General features: G+C 43.5%; 3 protein-coding genes across 4 annotated transcripts; 2 read left to right on the top strand and 1 right to left on the bottom strand.

Annotated features, from left to right (window-relative positions):
• Positions 1–7,413: 7,413 nt before the first annotated feature.
• LOC102775699 (uncharacterized) lies at positions 7,414–10,066 on the top strand. The gene is made up of 4 exons (XM_006809028.3): positions 7,414–7,928; positions 8,174–8,286; positions 8,392–8,568; positions 8,832–10,066. The coding sequence occupies exons 1-4, from the start codon at positions 7,920–7,922 to the stop codon at positions 9,943–9,945; spliced, it is 1,413 nt and encodes a 470-aa protein (XP_006809091.2). The 5' UTR covers positions 7,414–7,919; the 3' UTR covers positions 9,946–10,066.
• Positions 10,067–10,827: 761 nt separating this feature from the next.
• Positions 10,828–12,245, top strand: LOC148096868 (uncharacterized). The gene is made up of 2 exons (XM_087834852.1): positions 10,828–10,854; positions 11,047–12,245. Exons 1-2 carry the CDS (start codon positions 10,828–10,830, stop codon positions 12,133–12,135), a joined length of 1,116 nt encoding a protein of 371 aa, XP_087690978.1. The 3' UTR covers positions 12,136–12,245.
• Positions 12,246–13,391: 1,146 nt separating this feature from the next.
• Positions 13,392–21,437, bottom strand: stx12 (syntaxin 12). 2 transcript variants are annotated; one of them, XM_087834974.1, is made up of 10 exons: positions 21,312–21,437; positions 20,708–20,837; positions 19,617–19,686; positions 19,348–19,447; positions 17,355–17,492; positions 16,105–16,148; positions 15,823–15,928; positions 15,671–15,743; positions 14,232–14,314; positions 13,392–14,151 (listed from the first exon to the last, which is right to left on the bottom strand). In XM_087834974.1, exons 2-10 carry the CDS (start codon positions 20,802–20,804, stop codon positions 14,059–14,061), a joined length of 804 nt encoding a protein of 267 aa, XP_087691100.1. In that variant the 5' UTR covers positions 20,805–20,837; positions 21,312–21,437; the 3' UTR covers positions 13,392–14,058. The 2 variants fall into 2 exon arrangements, 1 of the variants encoding a protein (XP_087691100.1); XR_015717087.1 differs by having other exon boundaries at positions 14,085–14,151; positions 14,232–15,560.
• Positions 21,438–22,016: the final 579 nt, after the last annotated feature.

The raw sequence follows: 22,016 nt of genomic DNA, 5'->3' as shown, positions 1-22,016 counted from the left end.
CTGATGTGGTGGCAGAGGCTGTATCAAGACTAATGTAATCTAATAGATAATTTCTATATTGGTTAGAATTAAGATTATTTTTATTTTTCCAGTTCATGAGGACTGTTTTCTTGGCTATGCATTTTACAGAATGTTACATTTCAGATACTTCGGTAAAAGTTAATGTGAAAGTTCCTGATGGTTAGAGACAAATGCAATCGCATGGCAGGATTCTGTAAACGAACCAAACCTCAGTCAGGAGAACAACTGAGATAATCCATCCACAATACGAGGTTAGTCATTAATATACTGCAACAACACGGGAACAGAGCAGCTGTGATAGAATACAGCATTAATGAATCAATGGTACAGAAGTGGAGGAAGCAAGAAGAATGAGTTGAGGAAAGTTAGATTTTTCTGACTGCTTTGTTTCGCTTAATGTGTCTTATAATCCCGTGCACCTTATGGTCCGAAAAATACGTATTTGACTTTTTTATTTGGCACACTGCAGTTTAATGTTGCAAAGCTCCTCTTTTTAACTTCAGTGGATATTATACATGGTTATGCTCAGGATACGTCAGCACATTTCTACTGGAAATGCCTTTTGGTTAAACTTTCAGCAAAGAATTTGCATTTGCACTGTTAAATGTTTATATAGCTTTAATGCATATAAAAAACAACATATTGTTATCACAAATTTTCAAATATATATCGTGAAAAATATTTTTGGCCATATCGCCCTGCTCTAGCCTCAACCTTTCCAAACTATACAAAAGCTGCAGAATAAATCACAACAGTATATAAAGAATCGGTATCAGAGATGCATACAAACCCAGTGAGTTAAACATCTCCATCTTCCATGAAAAACTGGAGGGCCAGTAATATATCACCAACATGCTGCACTCAGTTCTTCTCAGTGTTAATTTTGATGTCTTTATAAGCTTGTTTTTGAACTCCTGCGGCGCCTCTCTAAAGATTGCCTACTCCAGCTCTAAACTAATGTGTCGATAACAGAAATGCATCAAAAGAATCTGCAAAGTGTTTCAGAGGCCACATGTCCCATCATGGAAACCTTGGGACTTTAGGTGGGTACCAGGGACAGCCAGGAAGCTTACTACATCCCATCTCAGTCAGCAAGATGAAGAGTGATGAGGAAGGATCTTCTCCGTCTCCTCCCATCACCTGCCTCCTTATACTCCGATCCCAGCATCCTCTGCATGTCCTTCTCTCCATCCATGAACCTCCTCTGAGGTCTTTTGCTCTTGACTGGCAGCTCCACCTACATCATCCTTTCTCCTCCTCTGCACATGTCCAAACCACCTGAGCCTCTCTGGCTCTGAGCTCTCCATCTGTATGTATGTGGATACTGGCTGTCCTCTCCACCCTAACCTGCTGCGTACCCGCCTTCAGTTCTCAGTTTTAATTATCAGGAGATGATAAAAGTAATCTGGTCTTAAACTTGGGCCTCAGACTAATTACAAAACATATCACATGGTCTGTATGAGGCGTCTAATATTTCACGCTGGTCCCTGATTGCAGCTGGGAACCAGTAAAGAGATGCTGGTCACAGGGTGACATGAGTTTGTTAGCAGCAGTTTCAGTTTCCCGTTCTCCCACGTGGTCTAAAAGCACGCTGGCCTCTATGATCCAGGCCCCAAACATGTCTCTACTCTATATTAAACACTACCTACCACACACTCACACTTTCACAGATGCACTGGGATGTGTGGCTGGGGAACAGAGCACCTCCTGAGTCCCAGCAGCTCCGGTCCAGTTCAGTAGTATTTATCCTCAGTGTTGCTCACAAGGCTGCTGTTGTGAAAGTGTTCACCTCTATAGTGTCTGTGCACATGAGCTGCAGGAGCATTGAGGAGGGAGAGCTATGTTGGAGGGGCTGACATAGCTGTGTGGGTGACAGGTGCCTGTACACATGAATAATTCATAATCATGAAGAGATGCTCATCATCAAATCGATTAACACCAAGCAGCTCTTTAAGAATACTGAAATCTGTGTTCACTACACCATGGTGTTGTTATGTGTGCTTAAACAGAATATAGACACACACACAATATTTAAATATATATGAAATACTGATCATGCATATGTATGCAGTGTATGTAGATGATCAGCACTCCTGCTTTAACCTAAATGCCCACGCTTTCTCCAAACTGCTGCAGCACATTCACGGTGCGCTGCAGCGGAATAGGAAACAGCAACAGCACCTGACAGCCGGCCAGTGTCTGCTGCTCTTCTCTGCTCGCAGATCCGGGAGCTTCCATCCGCCTCTGCCCGCTGTACTGCTGCTAATATTACACCAGTGTCACCTGAGTGTTAACGGAGCTGAAATGTTGTATTGTTGTTTTTTCTCTTGTTCTATTATAAATTATACTTTGATGCAAAACGAATATGTGTGTGGTTGTGTGTGTGCATGTGTGTGTGTGTGTGTGATGTGAGGAGTATAACATGCTTTTTATTACCTCGTATATGCGAATGTGTTCTACATACTTTGTTAAATACATGCAGTCAAAGGTTTGGACACACCTTCTCATTTTTACTACTTTACACATTATAGATACAAACTGAAGACATTAAATATATAAAGCAACATATATGGAATTATGTAGCAAAGGAAAAATAAGATAGATAAGATAAGATCAGACAGATCTTTATTGTCACGGTTACCAGAATAATGAAAAACAGTTTGGCGTCTCTCCATTTGCAGCTGTAGGTTTTTACATTCAACATTCTTTGGATAGGAGAATGAGATTATAACGTTATATACAGAAACAAAGTGTCTGCAGGTACAGTCTAAGGAGTAGGATCAGTGCAGTACAAGCTGCGACGTCAGTGGTATTACACATTGAGTAAGGGGTAGGAATGCCTGTTGCTACTGTACTACTATAGAAATAGAGGTAAGAATGTTGGTTGTATTATACTATAATGAATACTGTTTATAAATAAGTACAGTGTAAGTGTCCATGAGTGTTAACAGCACAGTTAACCTTCAGGGATCATGGTCAAGCTTGAGACCTGGATCCCCCGTAGCCGGTTACCAAGATTACGTGAAGTACCCTCAGAAGGTCTGCTAGATGATGTTAATGCAGCACTATGGACGATACCTGCAGCCACGATTACCGACGCTAACAAGCTGATCTACAATATGGCAGCAGTGATCAGTGAGATGCTTGGCTACAAGTTGAACAGCCACAAGGGGCAGTACCCTCCATGGAGAAGGAGGCTAGAGGGCAAGATCAAAGTAGCACGGAGGGAGGTTAGCCAACTAACGGAGTTGCAGAAAGGTGCGACAAAGAAGGTGCATAAGAAATACAGCAAGCTGTCCATACCTGAGGCCTTGGAAACTGCCAAGCAAAGACTCACAGCCTTGGCCAGCCGCTTGAGGAGGTACACCAGAGAGATAGAAGGCAGGAGAATAAACCAGCTGTTCTCCACAGAACCAGCAAAGGTGTACTCTCAGTGGCAAGGGAACAATAATAAGAGAACAGCACCACCAAGGCTGGAGACGGAGCAATACTGGAAGAGCATATGGGAGAAGGACGCAACCCATAACGGCAATGCTCAGTGGCTAGTGGATCTGAGGGCAGACCATAGCGACCTCCCTGAACAGGGTCCAGTAACCATCACAGTGGCAGATATCCAAGAAAGGGTCTCCAGTATGAAGAGTTGGACAGCACCAGGGCCCGACATGGTTCACGCCTACTGGCTAAAGAAGCTGACTGCACTCCACGAGTGTCTGGCAGCACAAATGAACCAGCTGCTAGTTAACGAGGGACACCCGGAATGGCTAACCGAAGGTCAGACGGTCCTGATCCCCAAGGACCCCAAGAAGGGAAACTACCGACCAATAACCTGCCTCAGTACTACATGGAAGCTCCTGTCAGGCATCATAGCGGCTAAGATGAACAGGCACATGGGTCAATACATGAGCGGGGCACAGAAAGGAATTAGCAAGAATACCAGAGGTGCAAAACACCAGCTGCTGGCAGACCAAGCAGTCAACCAAGACTGCAAGACCAGACTGACCAACCTGTGCACTGCCTGGATTGATTACAAGAAGGCCTATGACTCAATGCCCCACAGCTGGATACTGGAATGCCTAGAATTGTACAAGATCAATGGGACCCTAAGAGCCTTCATCAGGAACTCAATGGGGATGTGGCGGACAACACTAGAGGCCAACTCCAAGCCCTGTAAAATAAAAGAAATAAAAGAAAATTAAAAAAAAGAAAAAAGAAATTTATGTATACATATATATATATATATATACATAAATTTCTTTATATATATATATATATATATATATATATATATATATATATATATATATATATATATATATATATAATTAAGAATAAAATTAAGTTGAAAAAGAATTGTTATAAAATCATTTAAAACAAGTTATACAGGGGGATACGCAAGATAGCATCTGTGGGCAATTAACCAACTACACTAACTGTGTGTCTCTGGACTGGGAGAAAGCCAGAGAGAACCCACACAGACATGGGGAGAGCATGCAAACTCTGGTCAGACGGTGGAGTCAAACTCAGGGCCTTCTTCCTGTGAGGCAGCAGTGCTAACCACTGTGCCACCATGCACATAAGAGAAATATGTCATTATTAAAGAAAGAATCAGTGATAAACAACTATGAGACAAGAAGGACGCTCCTTCAAGATCAATGTTTGTTAGCACTTTATAACTAAGGTTGTCATTCATGTCCAGATGTTGCAGAGAGCATCTCTCATGACTGAGGGCCCTCGTCTGTGTGGTAACCACAATGCCCACAGGACGAGGGACTACTTCCAGGAGAATAACATCACTGTTTGGGACCATCCTGCATGTTCCCAACAACATGACAACAGTTCCAGACAGTAGATGCCCTTCATGTGTGATTTCTGTTTTGGGGAATTTACGGGTTTTTTCCAAGGTGTGCTCCTAAACTTTTGATCAGCTGTAAAACAGCCTGTTTCAGTTTAAGCGTTGTTTTCATTAAATTGCTCAAAAAATTGTTTAAGACCACTTGAAAAATGGCAAAAAATCATATTTTAACATATAATGACAAACATCGTGGGTGAGTAACATGTCCACAGTCCACAGTGAAATATTCAGGACACAGAAACATTCTTGAAAGCAACAGTTTGGAGATTACATGTTTAAACTGTTTAGACCAGCGGTCCCCAAACCCCGGGCCTCGGACCGGTACCGGTCCGTGAGTCGTTTGGTACCGGGCCGCGAGAGTTGAGGCTCAGGTGTGAAATGTATAGTTTTCAGGGTTTTTATCGGTTTTCAGCGTTATTTTGTTATCGTTTTTATCGTTAACTCGGTTTTCCTGGGTCTTTTCACGTGTGTTATGAATAAATCTTTTTTTTTTTTGGTACTGGTACTAGTTTTATTTTGTTGTATTTTTCCGCGACACCTTAAAGGCCGGCCCGTGAAAATATTGTCGGGCATAAACCGGTCCGTGGCACAAAAAAGGTTGGAGACCGCTGATTTAATACACAGAGTGTAAAAATTAAATATTTTCAAACTGCTTGAAAAAAAATGTCCAATTGATGCCACATGCTTGTGTCTGCATGTTCAGTCAGGGAAGCTGAGGACGCGCTGCCCACTTTGAAGGTGGGAGGAGGGATGAGATGAACAAGCTGAGCTGAAACACACCCAACTCTCCTCACCTCAAATATTAGTTCTCCTTTTAACATTTAGTAGTCTAACAACAAGGTGATATCAAAATATTAAAACAATGATTTAATGATTATATGACTTTTATTTCATCAAATTTAGATTAGATCCATTTAAATGCAGCTCATGTAATACATGAAAAGGGTTGAAATACACATATTATAACAGAAAATATCATCAAATAATGTGTAAAGCTCTGCAGTGATATTTCTCCGGCTGAACTCCACCTGCTTGTGTCTCTGCACAGAACAGCTACATCAGGGCTCTCAAACCTGCGGCCCGGGGGCCAGCGCGGCCCACGTCAGCCCTGCTTGCGGCCCGTATATCAACTTAAAGAAATATAATGCAGTTTGACTGTTGAAGTGACTTTTTTGTTTGTTGTTGAGTTAAATGTTAAAATAAGTTCTTCAAATGATTAAATATGAAGGCAACATGTATGGGCTCAAATTGTGGTCATAAATATTTTGTACTTGTAAATCAGATTTGTATGTGTAAAAAGAAGTTGTGCGTGTTCTCTGATTGGATAGTTAAATTTGTGATTGACATGACATTGACCAATCATATGAAAGGAAGAAAAATAGGGTCAAAATTCGTACTTGTAACTTGAAACTTGAGTGCAGTTTTACACGTATTTTTTGCCCAAGTCCACACACAAATCTTTTTTACACATACAAATCCTGATTTACAAGTACAAACTATTTATGACCACAATTTGAGCCTATAAACATGAGCAGAGACACAAACATGAGAGGGATTGTCTGTGTTAGTTTACTGACAGATTCACAAACTAATGTGCACACTTGTGTCTGCACTTTGGTTTTGTTAAATGCGAACACAATGACAGCAGAAGTGCTGCCACGTGTGGCCTCACATGAGATGACAGAGCCAGCAGTGGTTCACAGCTCGTTTGAGACCCCTGAGCTGGGGTGAGGGAGGGCAGACAGATGGCAGAGCTCCAGTGCTTTATTTGTACTGCCTCCTAGTGGACGAAAAGAAGAACGACTGAACGAACAAATATAGAAAGGATTCACGGACATTATTGTAAAAAGTTGAACACTTAAAAGGAAATTCTGTTACTAAGACTTCATAAAAAATATTTATAATGATCTATTTTATATGTGGAGGACGCACACAGTCATAGTTTTCCATCAGACGGAGGGACTCATCTATTCTCTACAGCAGCGGTAACCCCCGGGCCACGGCCCGGTACCAAACGACTCACAGACCGGTACCGGGCCGTGACAGTTGAGGCTCGGGAGTGAAATTGATGGTTTTCAGGGTTTTTTTTTTTATAATTAACTCGGTTTCTCCTGGGTCTTTCCCGTGTTGTAGCTGTGTGTCTTATTTTGAAAGAAATGTTTACACGTTACCATAGCGACCAGAGAGTTACTCTCAGTCTTGACTGGCTAATAAAGTTACACAATTACACGGTTAATTCGCGTTTATTGTTATATTTACAAAATACCACCGTCGTATCATTTTGTTTTGTTGTATTTATCCTTAAACTCTGTCTGTGAAAATACTGTCTGACGTTAAACCGGTCAGTGGAGCAACGAGCGCTGCTCTACAGCCGTAATCAATCCCAGCCCTTTCAGTTGTAATGAGGCTTGCTGTTTACGCTTCAGGTGATCCTTTAATAACAGTATTCACCATCATGTGGACGTGAGGTGGTCTCACGACCAGACTCAAGCCTCGCACGGTGCAGCTCGACATTAACGTCACCTTGTGTTCATTTATTCATCTCTAGTAAGGATGCTTAAAATCCTCCAATAGCATTAGCTCACGAGGAGACTCATAATCATCATTAACTGTCTAATTAGTGACCTGAGCTGTAAAGCAGGGCTGGGAGAGCTGTGTTCACATGTTGGTGCCATACTCCGCGCCCTTCTGTAAATACTGTCCTTCATTTCGGCTAAACTTCCCCTCGACGTTCAAACGATGCCTGGAGCGCAAAAGACCGCAGTACTGCCAGGTGGGCGTGTCCCAGAGGCTATGCCATTATATGAAAACTACATTATCCAACACAGAAAAGCTGCACGTGAAGTCAACGCGAAGCATGCGCATGCGCCACGGCCAAAGGCGCTGAACGTTCGAACGAACTAACGTCAGAGTAAGGTCTCCTGATTGTCAAAAGTAAACAACTATCCAGATCGAGTGTGAGGACGGAGAGTGAAAGACTGGAAAAAGTGATAATTTGTGCAAAGCTGTCGCGAAAACGTGAATTCACGGACGACATTGTGGAAACATGAACGTGGTAGGACTCTGAAAAATTGATCAGACCACCTCTCATCAATATTTTAGACATTTTGAAAATGCAATAAATGCAATGATTATATGTGAGAAGCTTAGTGGTACTGGTGGACTAACTGTTACAGAAACATCCAAAATGAGGCACCGATACTGTTTATTTAGTGCAGCTGAGACAAAAACCGAACATTGGCTGCTGGTCTAATTCTTTTATTTTGGAAAGCCTGCTCACTGACATCTGTCTGTTTCTAGATCCCATTAGATGAAGCTGGTGAACCGAGGTGCAGTCATGTCAGCCTGCCTCTGTTCAGATTTGGACACATTGAACGATGCCTCAGAAACTATTTAGACAATTTATCGCACGGGTAAGTCACAAGCTCAAAGTCAGCGAGACAGTTCTCAGCATACGCAGACATATTCACTGGTTACAGGTTTGTTTCGCTCAACCATTCTCAATGTTTTTCTTTCAGACAGTGGACGGCATTAGCCACTGATGACATCTCCTCGGATGTCGTCGATCTGCTGACCCAGATGTGCCGAGCACTCATAGGGCACATTAGCACCTTAGTGTATAAAGTCATACGCCCACAGGTTTCATGCTGGCCACATAATCATGATCGTGGAGACAAAGAAAGCTCCGCTGACCGGTAAATCTAAAGCTTGCTTTATTCAACAGTTTCATTCAGTCTTTCTTCTTCTTAGACGTTTTACATGAGATGGTTCATCGGGTAATCCTGGTGATGGAGGGTTTTTCAGAGGACGCAGCACTGCTTCGTATTGCCTCTTAGAATAGTTTCCATCACGTGTGAAGTCGTCCATGTGGTTTATTTTAACGACGCCTGTAGATTTGGACAAAACAGTGATCGTGTGGGAAAATGACTGACTACGTTTCTCTTTTCTGCCTTTTCAGGATCAACATTGAACCTCTGCTTGATGGGTGCAGTTACTGCAGGGTGACCGAGGACGATATTCAGGCCAGCCTCAGAAACATCTTTCATAACTGCTTCGGTCGGGTCTTGGGTTGTGGGCAACGGCGGTCTTGTGACTCAGACAAACTACTGACTTTATTTTCAGTGTCGATTGCAAAGAACGTAAACTCAGCCCTGAGTCGTATCACAGGGTCCACATCCTTGCAATCAGATAGATCCACATCCCCAACAAACTTTGTTGGGATGGTTTACAGTGTAGTGAACATTTTAAAAGACTGTGTAAACATCTCATCTCCCCTTTCTGTAGATAGTGAGAGTAGCAGCTGCACCACTGTTGAATCGCCAAACTCTGAGGAAGATGACGACTTTAAAGTCTCTACAGACTTTAAAGAGTCTGTAGAGACTTTTAAAAGCACACCGACTCAAGCTTGTGTAGGTGAGGGAGATGTGGGTAGCGAGGGCAACAGTGATACATTTCAAATCACTGACGTCCAAAATCTTGACCGTGAGAGTTCAGAGAGTGAAGAAAAATGCAGCGACGCCCCGCGGTGTTCGTCTGGGACGCTTCCTACGCCTGCAGAGACCGATACCTTTCTCAGTTTGTGTCTTGCAAATTTAGTCGCTCACGTTTCTGAGAAAACACAAACATCTGCTGTAAAGCTGAATTTTCAGCAGATAGTGACTGATATAAGAGAGAAGATTGGGGGAGACTTGACTCCTCTAAAAACGGTAAAAAACTTGTACATCATAATGTACAAAGACCTGTGTCGCAAATTTGGATCCAAATACGTGCTTCCGTTTGTGATGGACAAGGGTGGTGTGACTTTTGTAGCAGCCGTCGTGGAGCTATTAAAAGCAGAGCTGAAACCATCGAGCGGCTCCAGGAACGCGCTGAGAAGTTTAGAAAGTAACAAAAGCGTTTCTCCAGCCAGTGAGAACAAAACGCAACGATCTGCGAGTGAGGACGACGTACACAAAGGATCCACAGGTTCCCAGAAAGACAGGCCGAGAAACTGTATCGTTAGGGCCCTCGCTTCTTTTTGTAGATCTTTGAGGAGGCTGTTCAGTTGCTGCATGAGCAGCGAAACAGAGTGATTATCTTCATAATTACTCAGCTCAGTGATCCAGGTAAGTCAATCCCAACAGGTGGATTCTGTTCATGTGGACGTAGCGTTCACAGCGGGAGAAAACACCGCCCGCTGTGAACGCTACGTCCACATGAACAGAATCCACCTTTCTGTTCACGTGGACGTAGCGTTCTCAGCGTTTTCTCCCGCTGTGAACGCTACGTCCACATGAACAGAATCCACCTTTCTGTTCACGTGGACGTAGCGTTCACAGCGGGAGAAAACACCGCCCGCTGTGAACGCTACGTCCACATGAACAGAATCCACCTTTCTGTTCATCTGGACGTAGCGTTCTCAGCGGGAGAAAACACCGCCCGCTGTGAACGCTACGTCCACATGAACAGAATCCACCTTTCGGGGTACCTTCATAATGTTACAACAGTTACAATCCTCTTTTCAAAACATTTGCAGCCGTTTCAGCTGTTTGTAACAAACGCTGTCATTTAACTCAGGTTGCGGCAGAAGACCTCCCCTCATCGAGCCTGGTTCTGCCGGAGGTTTCTTCCTGTTAAAAGGGAGTTTTTCCTTCCCACCGTCGCCTTGTGCTTGCTCAGAGGGGGTGGTCTGATTGTCAGGGCTTTGTCCCCAAACTGCAGGGTCTTTAAAGGCCTTGCAGTATTGAGTAGACAGTCAGACCACAGGACAGGTTTGCAAATCTGACTCCATCATATACAGATTTTGAAAGGAGGTTGTAACAGCAGCGGCTCTGATGGGCCTCTCACAGTGCAGACATGCACTTTGATTGGACACTCTAAATTACTCACATAATTTGCTTCTTAATTTGGAAATAAAATGAGCAGAAACTGAAACAAATGTGTTTGTCAGAACATTTAATTGTTAAATGTGTATCATGGTTTGTAGTCTCATCAATCACAATGTAGAGACAATCGCACAAACTTGATTTAGTCAGAGCACTTTGTGTTGGTTTTGTCATTGTAGGTTAAATGTAGATATTTATTCTAGATATTTGACACAAAGGCATCCTCAGCTCTGTAACAGAGAGGTGTTGGCTCAGTGTGAAGATGTCCTGATGATATCAGTACTTCTGATTTTAGCCTGACTGATCAAGTTCCAGTTAAAGGGTTTTGACTGTCTTGAGAGACGGCACATTGTAGACAGAGAGCCACATTCATCATCCATCCGTCCGTCCGTCCATCCATCCATCCATCCCTCCATCCATCCATCCATCATCCCTCCATCCATCCATCATCCCTCTGTCCGTCCATCCATCCATCCGTCCATCCATCCATCCATCCATCCATCCATTCATCTGTCCATCCATCCGTCCATCCATCCATCCATCATCCCTCCATCCCTCATCCCTCCATCCATCCGTCCATCCATCCATCCATCATCCCTCCTCCACCCATCCATCCATCCCTCCATCATCCCTCCATCCATCCATCCATCCCTCCATCCATCCGTCCATCCATCCCTCCGTCCATCCCTCCATCCCTCCGTCCATCCATCCATCCATCCGTCCATCCATCCCTCCGTCCATCCCTCCATCCATCCGTCCATCCCTCCATCATCCCTCCATCCATCCTCCCTCCGTCCATCCATCCATCCATCCCTCCATCATCCCTCCATCCCTCCGTCCATCATCCATCCCTCCGTCCATCATCCATCCATCCCTTCGTCCGTCCACCCATCCCTCCGTCCATCCATCCATCATCCCTCCATCCCTTCGTCCGTCCATCCATCCGTCCATCATCCCTCCATCCCTCCGTCCATCCATCCCTCCGTCCATCCATCCGTCCCTCCCTCCGTCCATCCATCCATCCGTCCCTCCGTCCATCCATCCCTCCATCCCTCCGTCCATCCCTCCATCCATCCATCATCCCTCCATCTATCCATCCATCCTCCCTCCGTCCATCCATCCATCCATCCATCCCTCCATCATCCCGCCATCCCTCCGTCCATCATCCATCCCTCCGTTCATCCATCCATCCATCCCTTCGTCCGTCCACCCATCCCTCCCATCCATCCCATCCATCCCTCCGTCCATCCATCCATCATCCCTCCATCCCTCCGTCCATCCCTCCGTCCATCCATCCGTCCATCCCTCCATCATCCCTCCATCCCTCCATCTATCCATCATCCCTCCGTCCATCCCTTCGTCCATCCATCCTCTATTCATCCAGTTAAAGGGTTTTGACTGTCTTGAGAGATGGCACATTGTAGACAGAGAGCCATATTCCTAACTGTAAAACTCAAAAAACAGTCTTAGGCTACGTTCACACTGCAGGTCTTGATGCTCAATTCCGAATTCTTTCAATTTTTTTGTCTGCTCGTTCACACTACAAATAAAATGTGACAGCAAACGCGCTCTAGTGTGAACGCTCAAAGCGCCCGCATGCACAAAAGAAGACGTCACACACAACGCGCTGTGTTTAGACCCAGACCAACAGTATGTTTGACTGATGGTCTTAATGTAAAGACTTCAGACTTTACGTTTCACAGTTTTGCTTTAAGTTATAAAGTTATTTTGTTATTTACATTTGTCCTAATAATGATCCTTATTGCTGTTTCAGAGGAGCGCTGCTTCTAGCTGCAGATTTCTGTCAGAATCTGCAGATTATACAAATAAAATGTTCACGTTTCTCCAACGACTGTAGCTCCTGTGAAAACTAAGGCCTCAGATCAGAAGTATTTAACTCCATGGTATAATTCTCAAACTCAAGCTACTTTCAGTACCATTGATGTTAAGTTAGACTCTTTTTCTCCAATTGATCTTTCTGAGTTAACTTTAATAATTACTTCCTCCAAACCATCAACGTGTCTTTTAGACCCCATTCCTACAAAACTGCTCAAAGAAGTCCTGCCATTAATTAATGCTTCGATCTTAAATATGATCAACCTATCTCTAATAATCGGCTATGTACCACAGGCCTTCAAGCTGAAGCCTATCCCAGCTGTCATTGGGCTAGAGGTGGGGTACACTCTGGACAGGTCACCAGTCTGATGCCAGGCTACCACACAGGCAAACAACACCCATATTCACACCAATGACCAATTAACTTAACCCCATTAACTGCATGTTTTTGGACTGTGGGAGGAAGCTGGAGTACCTGGATAAAACCCACGCAAACACTGGGAGAACATGCAAACTCAGAAAAGCTCCAGCCAGATTGTGCAGTCCAATTTAGCTCCCAGGGACCCAGCAGTCTTCGATTCACTCTGAGAGCAGCGTGCAGATTTGGAGAACTTGAGGAAACGATCACCTCTTGCTTTCTAGACCCATTTATCGGTTTTCAGTGATGATGCCAAACACATTTAGTGATGCTGACAGAGTAACCAGACTCAAAGTCGAGATGATTTCCTTCACTAACTAAAGAGCAACTTTGCTTTTCCAACAACTGTAAATCAAGTAAAGCTGATGTGTCCAATCACAGAGGGAAACCACAGAACAGCAAATGTTTAAGACATTTATTATCATACTGTCAGGGTTCATAGAAATCAACTTAAAACACTTGATCTGAAGGAGCGATTATTTACGATTCTTGATGTTTGAACTAACGCAGAGTTGAATTCGACTTCTAATATTTTCAACTTTGCTTTTACAACATGTACGATTTAACCATCGCTGGCATTACCAGCATGTTGTGCCTGTGAAGACAAGGAACCACAGCAGGATACAGTTCTCCACACACTAGACATCAGAAAGGGCCACAACATGTTTATGGACAACAACAAAAACCCTAAATATCTTCAGTTACCCAGACGAGCTTGTGTGCATGTCTTTAAAATAATTTCCAACAATATTTTTTACATAACAGTGAGAGCTAGTGTTAGTGCAGTTAATAAGAAGAAATGTATCAGTGACGCTAATTTAGGAATCTCAAGTCTTGAATCGCTCCCCTGCACCAACCCAGTCCTCGTCCCCTACATCACCTCTTACAGTTTCTAAAGGAACACAAAGGCTCGATTATTTCAGATAACTACGATTTCCACATTGACAAGCCCTTTGTAGACGTGCTCCACTGATCTTGGTGCAGGGATGAGCCGTTTCTTACTCTTCTTTTGATTCCAAGCAGGTGGGAGGGGACTGAAACGATTACATTGGCTGCTTGACATCGGCTCATTTGGCCGCCCACCAGATGATGACGGAGAGTATGACGAGCACGACGGCGCAGACCATAACCAGGATGCAGATCTTCTTCCGGGACTTTTGCTGCGATAAAGACGGGACAGCAGGGTTATGGTGAGGGTCTGCGCTTAATGACACCACAGAGCGGTGACTGACACACCCACCTGATAGTAAGCAGCTCTCTGCAGCTGCTCGGTTCCTCGTTCTACGTGAACTTCAGCATTCTCCACGTTGGCCTCGATGCTATCTGCAGGAAGACAAGAAGACACCACGGTCAGCTGGGAGCTAACAGCAAGCTGCCCTGGACATGTGCTGCCTGCAAAGACAAGACTTTTAGTTTGGTTAACTGGTTACTCCAAACTGGGAAACAAACATCTAACATGTATTTATATGAGATTTGAGCTGCTTCTGCTGATTTGACTCGAGGCCACTGCTGTAGACGCGGTTGATTGGACATGACTTGGAGAGACACACACCTGTGTGTCTACTGTCCTTCTGCTGACAGTGCATGTCAGAGCGCAGACCAAGCCAAAACGCCCAAGGAAGGTCTGCAGACCTCAGGTTTGTATCGAGGCGCAGATCTGGGGGAGTTTCCCAGTGAGGTGCTTCAACATTAGGGGTGGGGAAAAAATGGATACTGTGTAGCATGGTGATATTTTGTTTGCTAATAATGTATGGATACAGGGACAGCAGAAATCGATACTTTGTTACAAAAAGGTTTTTGTGCTCTGACTTCAGAGCATGTTGATCCTTTTTCTGAGCAAGAATCCTGACATTCCTTCACTGTCCAAATGTGTTTAATAAACATGACAGTTTACTTATTTTAATTTAAGACATGTTTTATTTTAATTAAGTTTAAAACTTTTTTATTTAATGTAAAATTATATTTTGTTTTAATTTACTTTCAAATCCTTCAGTTGCTGAAGGGGCTGCATAGTTTTCATAAACTGCATAGTTCAGAATAGCTATAATTGTACCAGATGGTTGATTCAGTTAAGTTGGACTAGACTGTAATACAAACCGTTCAGTTTGTCAACAATCAAACTGAAATGAGAGAAAGACTGAGTGTGAGACTTTGATATTAGAGAAAATGAATATTGATAAAGTTTACCTTTATGTACAGAATCTGAATATCGCAAAATATTTTTAAAAAATTGCAATAATATCGTATCGTGCGTTAAGTATTGTGATAATATCGTATCGTGGGATGTGTGGTGATTCCCACCTCTAACCAACATAGTCCTGAACAGAGGCCGTGGATACTTGTGTGCACGCTACTTTGGTTTTTTGTTTTTAACACATGTGGAACATTTTCAAGTGGAATTTACTTCATGGGTTATTGTGTGTAAAGATGTGAGGTGGAAACTGATTGAGGCTGTGACACAATGTGGAAGCGCTGTGAATGTTTTGTGCATGTTGGTCAGAGAGGACGGAGCTGCAGGCTGACGGAGCTGCAGGCTGACGGAGCTGCAGGCTGACCATTCTGGGTTGAGCTGATAGGGAGTGAGGGTCGGTTTTAAAGGAGGACAGATAGATTATTGATAGAGGAACCAATTAATGGTTACTTCACAGTGATGGGAATAACAACATTCCTGTTACTTACCAATCATCTCTCCCTGGTCATGAATCATCACAGCCAGGTCCTTGAAGATCTGGTTGACGTCCATGATATCAGACTGTAAAGACACAGATGTTAGCTGAGCGCTGACGGCAGCGTGCTGGATGTCGATTATAGAAAGAGCGAGCGAGGATCACCTCCAGCTGTCTGATGTTGGTTTCCCTCTCCTTGATGAGCTCCAGGTCCTCCTCCGTGATGACCACTTCCTCCGTCTGGGTGGTCATCTGACCCCACTCATCTTGGCTTCACAGGACATAACAACATTTCAGTAATCACGTGAACAGCTGAACAATGTGTGTAAAGATTAGAATTGGACATATTTATTCTTTCTCCTCCATCTTCAGGCAGACTGCAAATGGTCTTTTTAAGTGACACTGCAGGTCTTCATGACACACTTGCAACAAACAGAGGTCACTTACTTATCAAAGGACACAAGCTTTTCATCCCGAGAGCTGTCGTCAGCCTAAGAGAGAAGGAAAACTTCAGTCAATGTCAGGGTTGTTTTTTCCTCTTTGGTTTGAAGATAAACGGATCAAAAGTCTGAATGTAGAGACAAACTTTAGGCTAGCAGACAAACATCTGATGTACTTTTTATGCTGTTTTTCAAGTCATTTCAACTCATTTTCTGGTAGTTTTTGGAAGGTCGGTGGTTCCTGACTCCTTCAATCATAATTGATTATATTGATCTCTCTCATTTTCCTTATATCAAGTTTTTTATCAGTCATTTACACTCTGCAGCCAAACCCAAAAGTTTGATTCTGGAAGTTTTCAGTGGAAGAAACGTTTCATCATCATCATCAGGTGGCTTCTTCAGTCTCAGCTGACTGCAGGTTTCAATCTTATAAACAGGACATTTGCACAATGACTGAAACCAGCCCACTGAAGGAACAATGGGCTGGGAGGTCAGTTCCTTCATCTTAATTATGCAAATTGTCATGACCATTGATCAACAACCACTGATCAATAACCATGAGTACCATTCACAGAGAGTTGGTGAATGGCTGCAATCACAGCATGTAAGATGGTGACAAATCTACCCTTAGGCTCCTCCTCCATTCAGAGATGGTCTTTCCCTCCTTGACTCCGCCCTCAAACCAGCGTTCCTCCCTGTCCAGGATGTTACATCCTCATCATTGAAACAGTGTCCACTGGCCTGTAGGTGTGAATAGACTGCAGAGTCCTGACGAGGTGGCTCTTGGAGGAGCCTGAACCAAAGTTCAGACCACGCCATCCAAATGTTGCAACAGCCCAGCATGCTGCTCTGTCTGGGTATCCTGTCAGTCACCTGCTTGTGGTAAGGCAGCTCTAATATCCTTTGTGGTGTGATGAACAACAAAGTTCAGCGAAGCAGTGGAGCTACAGCTACAAACTAAATATGAATGCATGGAAAAATATCAGCCACAGTTGCAACTGACCCATTGTTCCCACTGCGTGTTTCCATATTTGCAGAGCTGTCTGTAAGGCCACGTTTGTGATATTTCAGACAAATTACTTGCAGCGTGGCTGATTCACAGTCTTACAGCATTCATATGATTCTGAGGACTCGTAAAAGTGGATGCAACATCCACTGCAACACTTCTCCAGAACCATCAGGTCACATGTTTGTAAATCGAGGTAGCGGGTATTTATTCTGATAACTGAAATTTAAAATGACGGCTGTGTCACTTACCGACAGGCGAGACCCGGCTCTCGCTCGGGCCACCGACTCCTTCTCCTTCTCGGCCGCGCGCCTCTGGACTGCTTGGAAGTTATTGAGAGCGGCTGAGAAATCATTCATCAGCCGGTCCCTCTGGATTTTTTGTTGTCTCTGGACACAGCGGAGCCGAGGCACACAGAGAGTAAGAACCCAGTTAGAAAGACATTATCATGATAACGACAAACATTCCTGGCTTCAGGAAATATTTTAGTTTTGCCGTGACTGTAAACTCTCTCTGAGGACTCTGAGGTGACTTTACTTTCATTTACAGCTAAAATGTATCAGGAAATTAATTTCACAATTCAAACAAACTACTAACAGAATAAACAGATGATAAAGCAGATATCTGAAGCACCAGGTGCAGCACAGCAGCTTTTATTGCAAAGCTTTAGAGAGACATAGAGAGACGGTAGAAGACTGGAAATATAAGCAGTAAAAGATCCTGATTTAGAAAGCAAAAATATGTCAGCTGTACTTGTGCCATTTGTTGTGCCCACAAACTGAAGTTTGTGGGCACAACATCAAAATGATCAAATTACTGGAACTGAGATTTCAAAAACTCTGCAGTTGTTTCAAAGTCATTTTTACATCACCACACATGAAATGTCAACGAATGATGACATACTGTACACAGTGTGTGTATGTGTGTTAGGGCTGCCACAAACGATTATTTTGATAGTCGACTAATCAGATCATCATCCATTGGACATAAACCGTACAGCTTATTGCACCAGCAGCATCTGCTCTTATATAACTATCATTAGCTTACAGCTTTAAGTGTTTAAGGTCTGTGCTAACTAAAAATAAAGACAAGATGATAGTTTATTAAATTTTAATGAAGTTTGCAGATTGTTTCGGTGAAGTTTAATAAACTCCTTGCTATCTAAAATATAACAGGACACCGGAGTAAATTCTCGAGCATCTCACTCTTCTGATAATCAGCTGTCTGCTTGACGTTTATTCAGCTGTGTAAAAACTATAACTTTAATCTCAGCCAAACCGATTTACTCAGGAACAAATAAAATACTAAAAAAAGACAAACAATAACATTTTTAAGTTATCTAAGTGACTTATATATCATGTTTAACCTGAGCAGCGAAAGACGGCGGTGGGTTTGAAAACGATTAGCCGGGAGTCCGGTGTTCTCACGGCTCTAGTGAGCCTAGCCCCCGGCTAGCTATCGAGCTAGTGGCTAACAGACGTCTCCGAAAACGTTGGAGCGCTTTTGAAAATATGTGGTGTCTTGATAAACTGAGCAGATATTTGAGGTTTACACAGCTACATTCTCGCCTGAAAATATGTTAAACGTTTATTTTTTGACCCAGAAAGAATAATAAGAGTAATATTAAAACTAACTAGCTGCCGCCATTGTTGGAAACTGAGCTGGGCTGCGCTATGAATTCTGGGACACAGCTTCTTCTTCTTCTTCGGGGTTTAACGGCAGCTGGCATCCTTGTACATGCAGTGCTGCCATCTTCTGTTTCAGTCCGTTATTACACTCTTAAATCCTACTACTTATTCCTGCGTCTTTTGGGATCTTACAAAGCTTCAAACGACGCGTCGACTATTAAATCAGTCGTCGACGATTTTAATAGTCGACTAATCGTGGCAGCCCTAGTGTGTGTGTGTGTGTGTGTGTGTGTGTGTGTGTGTGTGTCCTGAGCCACAATATTGGAGCCTTTCCCTGTATGCTGACTGAAATTCCAATTAAACCAAGTGTATCTGTCAGCATCACTCAGCTGTAAGAACAGGCTGCAAAGTCACACTTTCAAACTTAGTGTGCATATTTATCTCACAGTTTGACATCATCCACTGTTAGGTGGCTGTAGCTCAGGAGGAGGAGCAGAGGGAACCTATGAATGAGTGTGAACTTTGGATGGGTGAATGAGGCATGTTGTAGTGCTGTGACTGTAAGCTATAGAAGTGTCAGTGCTAGTTTCATTAGGACGTGTAAACGAGTACTTACTTGCTCTGAAGGCGATGAGGGCAGAGGGATTGATCCCAGCTCCTTCAGGTGTTTGTTGGTTTCTTTTGCCAGTTGGTTGGTGTAGTGTTGTGTCTGCTGCCTGTGAACACCAACAGTTCAAACAGCAGGTCATCTTGACCATAAGACCTTCTAATAATTACACAAACACACTTCATATGGGACAGATTAACAGAGTCGCTACAGCGTGGCAGCGCTGAAGGTGACTGAAAGTGTGTTTGTTTAGCAGAGGCGACGATATCGGTACATACAGCCGATCCTGCAGCTCACTGGTGTCCTGTCTGGTCCCCAGCTGGTTCACCATGGTCTTTATCTGAGCCGCTGTCATGGGAACACAATGATAGCGCTCAGGAAGAAAAATATACAAATGACACAAGAAAGAAGCTGCACTTTGTTCCTGGTAGTTATACAGAGATGATATCATCTGTAGTCATCACAGTTTGATGCTGCTTCCTAATGTTCACATTTGTGTCAGACATCATCATCATCATCATCATCAGTGTGACCTGAAACAGAAGCTGAGGGATTTCAGAACACATACATAAGCAATAATATAAGGAAGAGAAAAGTACCCAGTGATGATGTGGCTGTTGTGTTCAATCGCTTGTACAGTTTTTCAGATGTATTTGGGCGACTCTTTGTTTGTATTTGTTTCCTGTCACTGCTTAAAGCCTCTCACAGCAAATCAAGGACACGCCTTAATTTGAGAAATTGTTCATTTTTTGCTCGTGTGCAGACTTTGTGGGGAGGTCAGGTCAATTTAATCAATGCAATACTTTTGTAAATCTTTCCCAAAAATATTACAATCAACATGCAGTAGGACGTTGTGGGCATGAACATGTATTCCTGGGATTTTCAATGAAAATCCTGCTGCAGCTTTCACATGACTCCTTGTCAAAGGCAACAGGAAGTGTCGAGGAAGGTGCCACTGTTTCAGTTAAGTTATAATCTGTTTACACAGTGGTAATAAAGAAAAACAGCTAAGCCTCGAACACTTGTGCTGAAGGAATGAAGCTGGATGAGAGAAGAAAGTGTGTGAGGCCGCAGGAGGTAAACAAGCTCCTTTAAAACTCAACACAAAGCTTTTGTGTCATTCTTTCTCACAACATAAATATTGTGTCATGTTATAGTTTGGATGTCCTAACAGTGTCACACACACTGATAGAAACTTCTGCTGCTGCACAGTATTGTGGAAAAAGCTGAAGTGAAAGCCACCATAGTAAACCAATAAAACAACAAACGACTGTAACAAACATGTGAGCTGAAAGAACAAGAAGATTTTGGGCCCTTTGTCTGTTACAGCCACGTCACGCTGCCTTTTCAAAGGAAGTGAAGCACTTACTGTTCTGTGTGATCTTCTGGATGTTGGAGCTGCATGTCTGTATCAAGGTGCCGAAATCCCGTGGGACCGAGCGGCTCTCTGCTTTACCGTAGGACATGTTTGTGATGGAGCCTTGGACCTTACGCTTTGGCTGCAGAGAAAGAGAGAGGGGTCAAACCGAGTCGGTCTCACTGTATGACAGCTCCTCGGTGCGGTCCTGGGGTTTGTACAGTTGCATGTCTCAAAGTCCGGGTACAGTGACGGCAGACCGGAACTGAAAATAACGGCACTTGGTCGGAACAACAGCTGTTAGCTTGCTAATGAGTTAGCTAGCTTATCTGGGCGTGTGCCAGCCGGCACGCAGCCATATTTGGGAACTTAAGCTCTTATTAATTTGGTGTGTTCCTAAATCACCAAACCACCGAGCTCATCGGGCTTGTTCTGTTTATCTCCCGGGTGTTACAGGCTGCTGGGCGGGCTCGGCTCCTAGCTTCCTAGCTTCGGGACACTAATCTGTCAGCTGGCAGTTGTTTCCGGTAACACGGTGTGATTATCATAAACAAGACAAAAAAACAACATGGCGTCACTGAGGCTTACCGTGGAAAAGAAACCAGCCCCCACTTACTTATGAAGCTGTCTCAGCGAACACATAGGTTGGTAAAGCTTCTCGTTCTGTAGTAAACAGCCTGCTCTTCCTGGTCCGTGATATCACTGCGTCACTTCTTCTTCTTCTTGGAGGTTGCAAACAGCGGAATGGTGCATTAGCGCCACCAACTGGTGCGGAGTGTGGACCACACTGTCCCCCATCAAGCAAATTAGTCTGTCTTAAGTACAGAATGGTGGACTTTTGCCACCTCTGCTAAACCATCCATCATAGTAGGGCTCACTACAAATACACCCTCCACCCACTCCACCTGCTGCACTCTGTTTGCTGTTCACTCTGTCTGTTGCTGTGGATGGTCTGAGGTATTTAAACCACCTTCACTCTCTCTCACCCAGACATTCCTCTTCTCTCCAGAATAAACAGTTATCTGTTCCTCTTAAATGTTTCCCATCACCAAACAAATCTTAATGTCAGACAAATATAAATAGAGTAAATACAGCACACTAGTTTTAAATGCTGACCTACCATAATTTCTCATGAAAAGAACAAACACCAGGCCTCACTTGCCTCATTTATTTATATAATCTCAACAGCATGATGAAATGCAGAGTGGTGTATAAACACATGAAAAAGGTGAGCGAAGAAGAAACACTCATGGAAAGCCCTAATGACCTATTCCAACATAGCTAAGGAATATTTCAATGTAACCCTCCTGAATCCAAACTG

Source organism: Neolamprologus brichardi, chromosome 22 (assembly GCF_056152115.1).
Source record: "Neolamprologus brichardi isolate AB-2024 chromosome 22, ASM5615211v1, whole genome shotgun sequence".
Classification (NCBI taxonomy): Eukaryota; Metazoa; Chordata; class Actinopteri; order Cichliformes; family Cichlidae; genus Neolamprologus; species Neolamprologus brichardi.
Note: the sequence above shows the minus strand (reverse complement) of the source record. Positions and strands in the feature narration are given on the sequence as shown.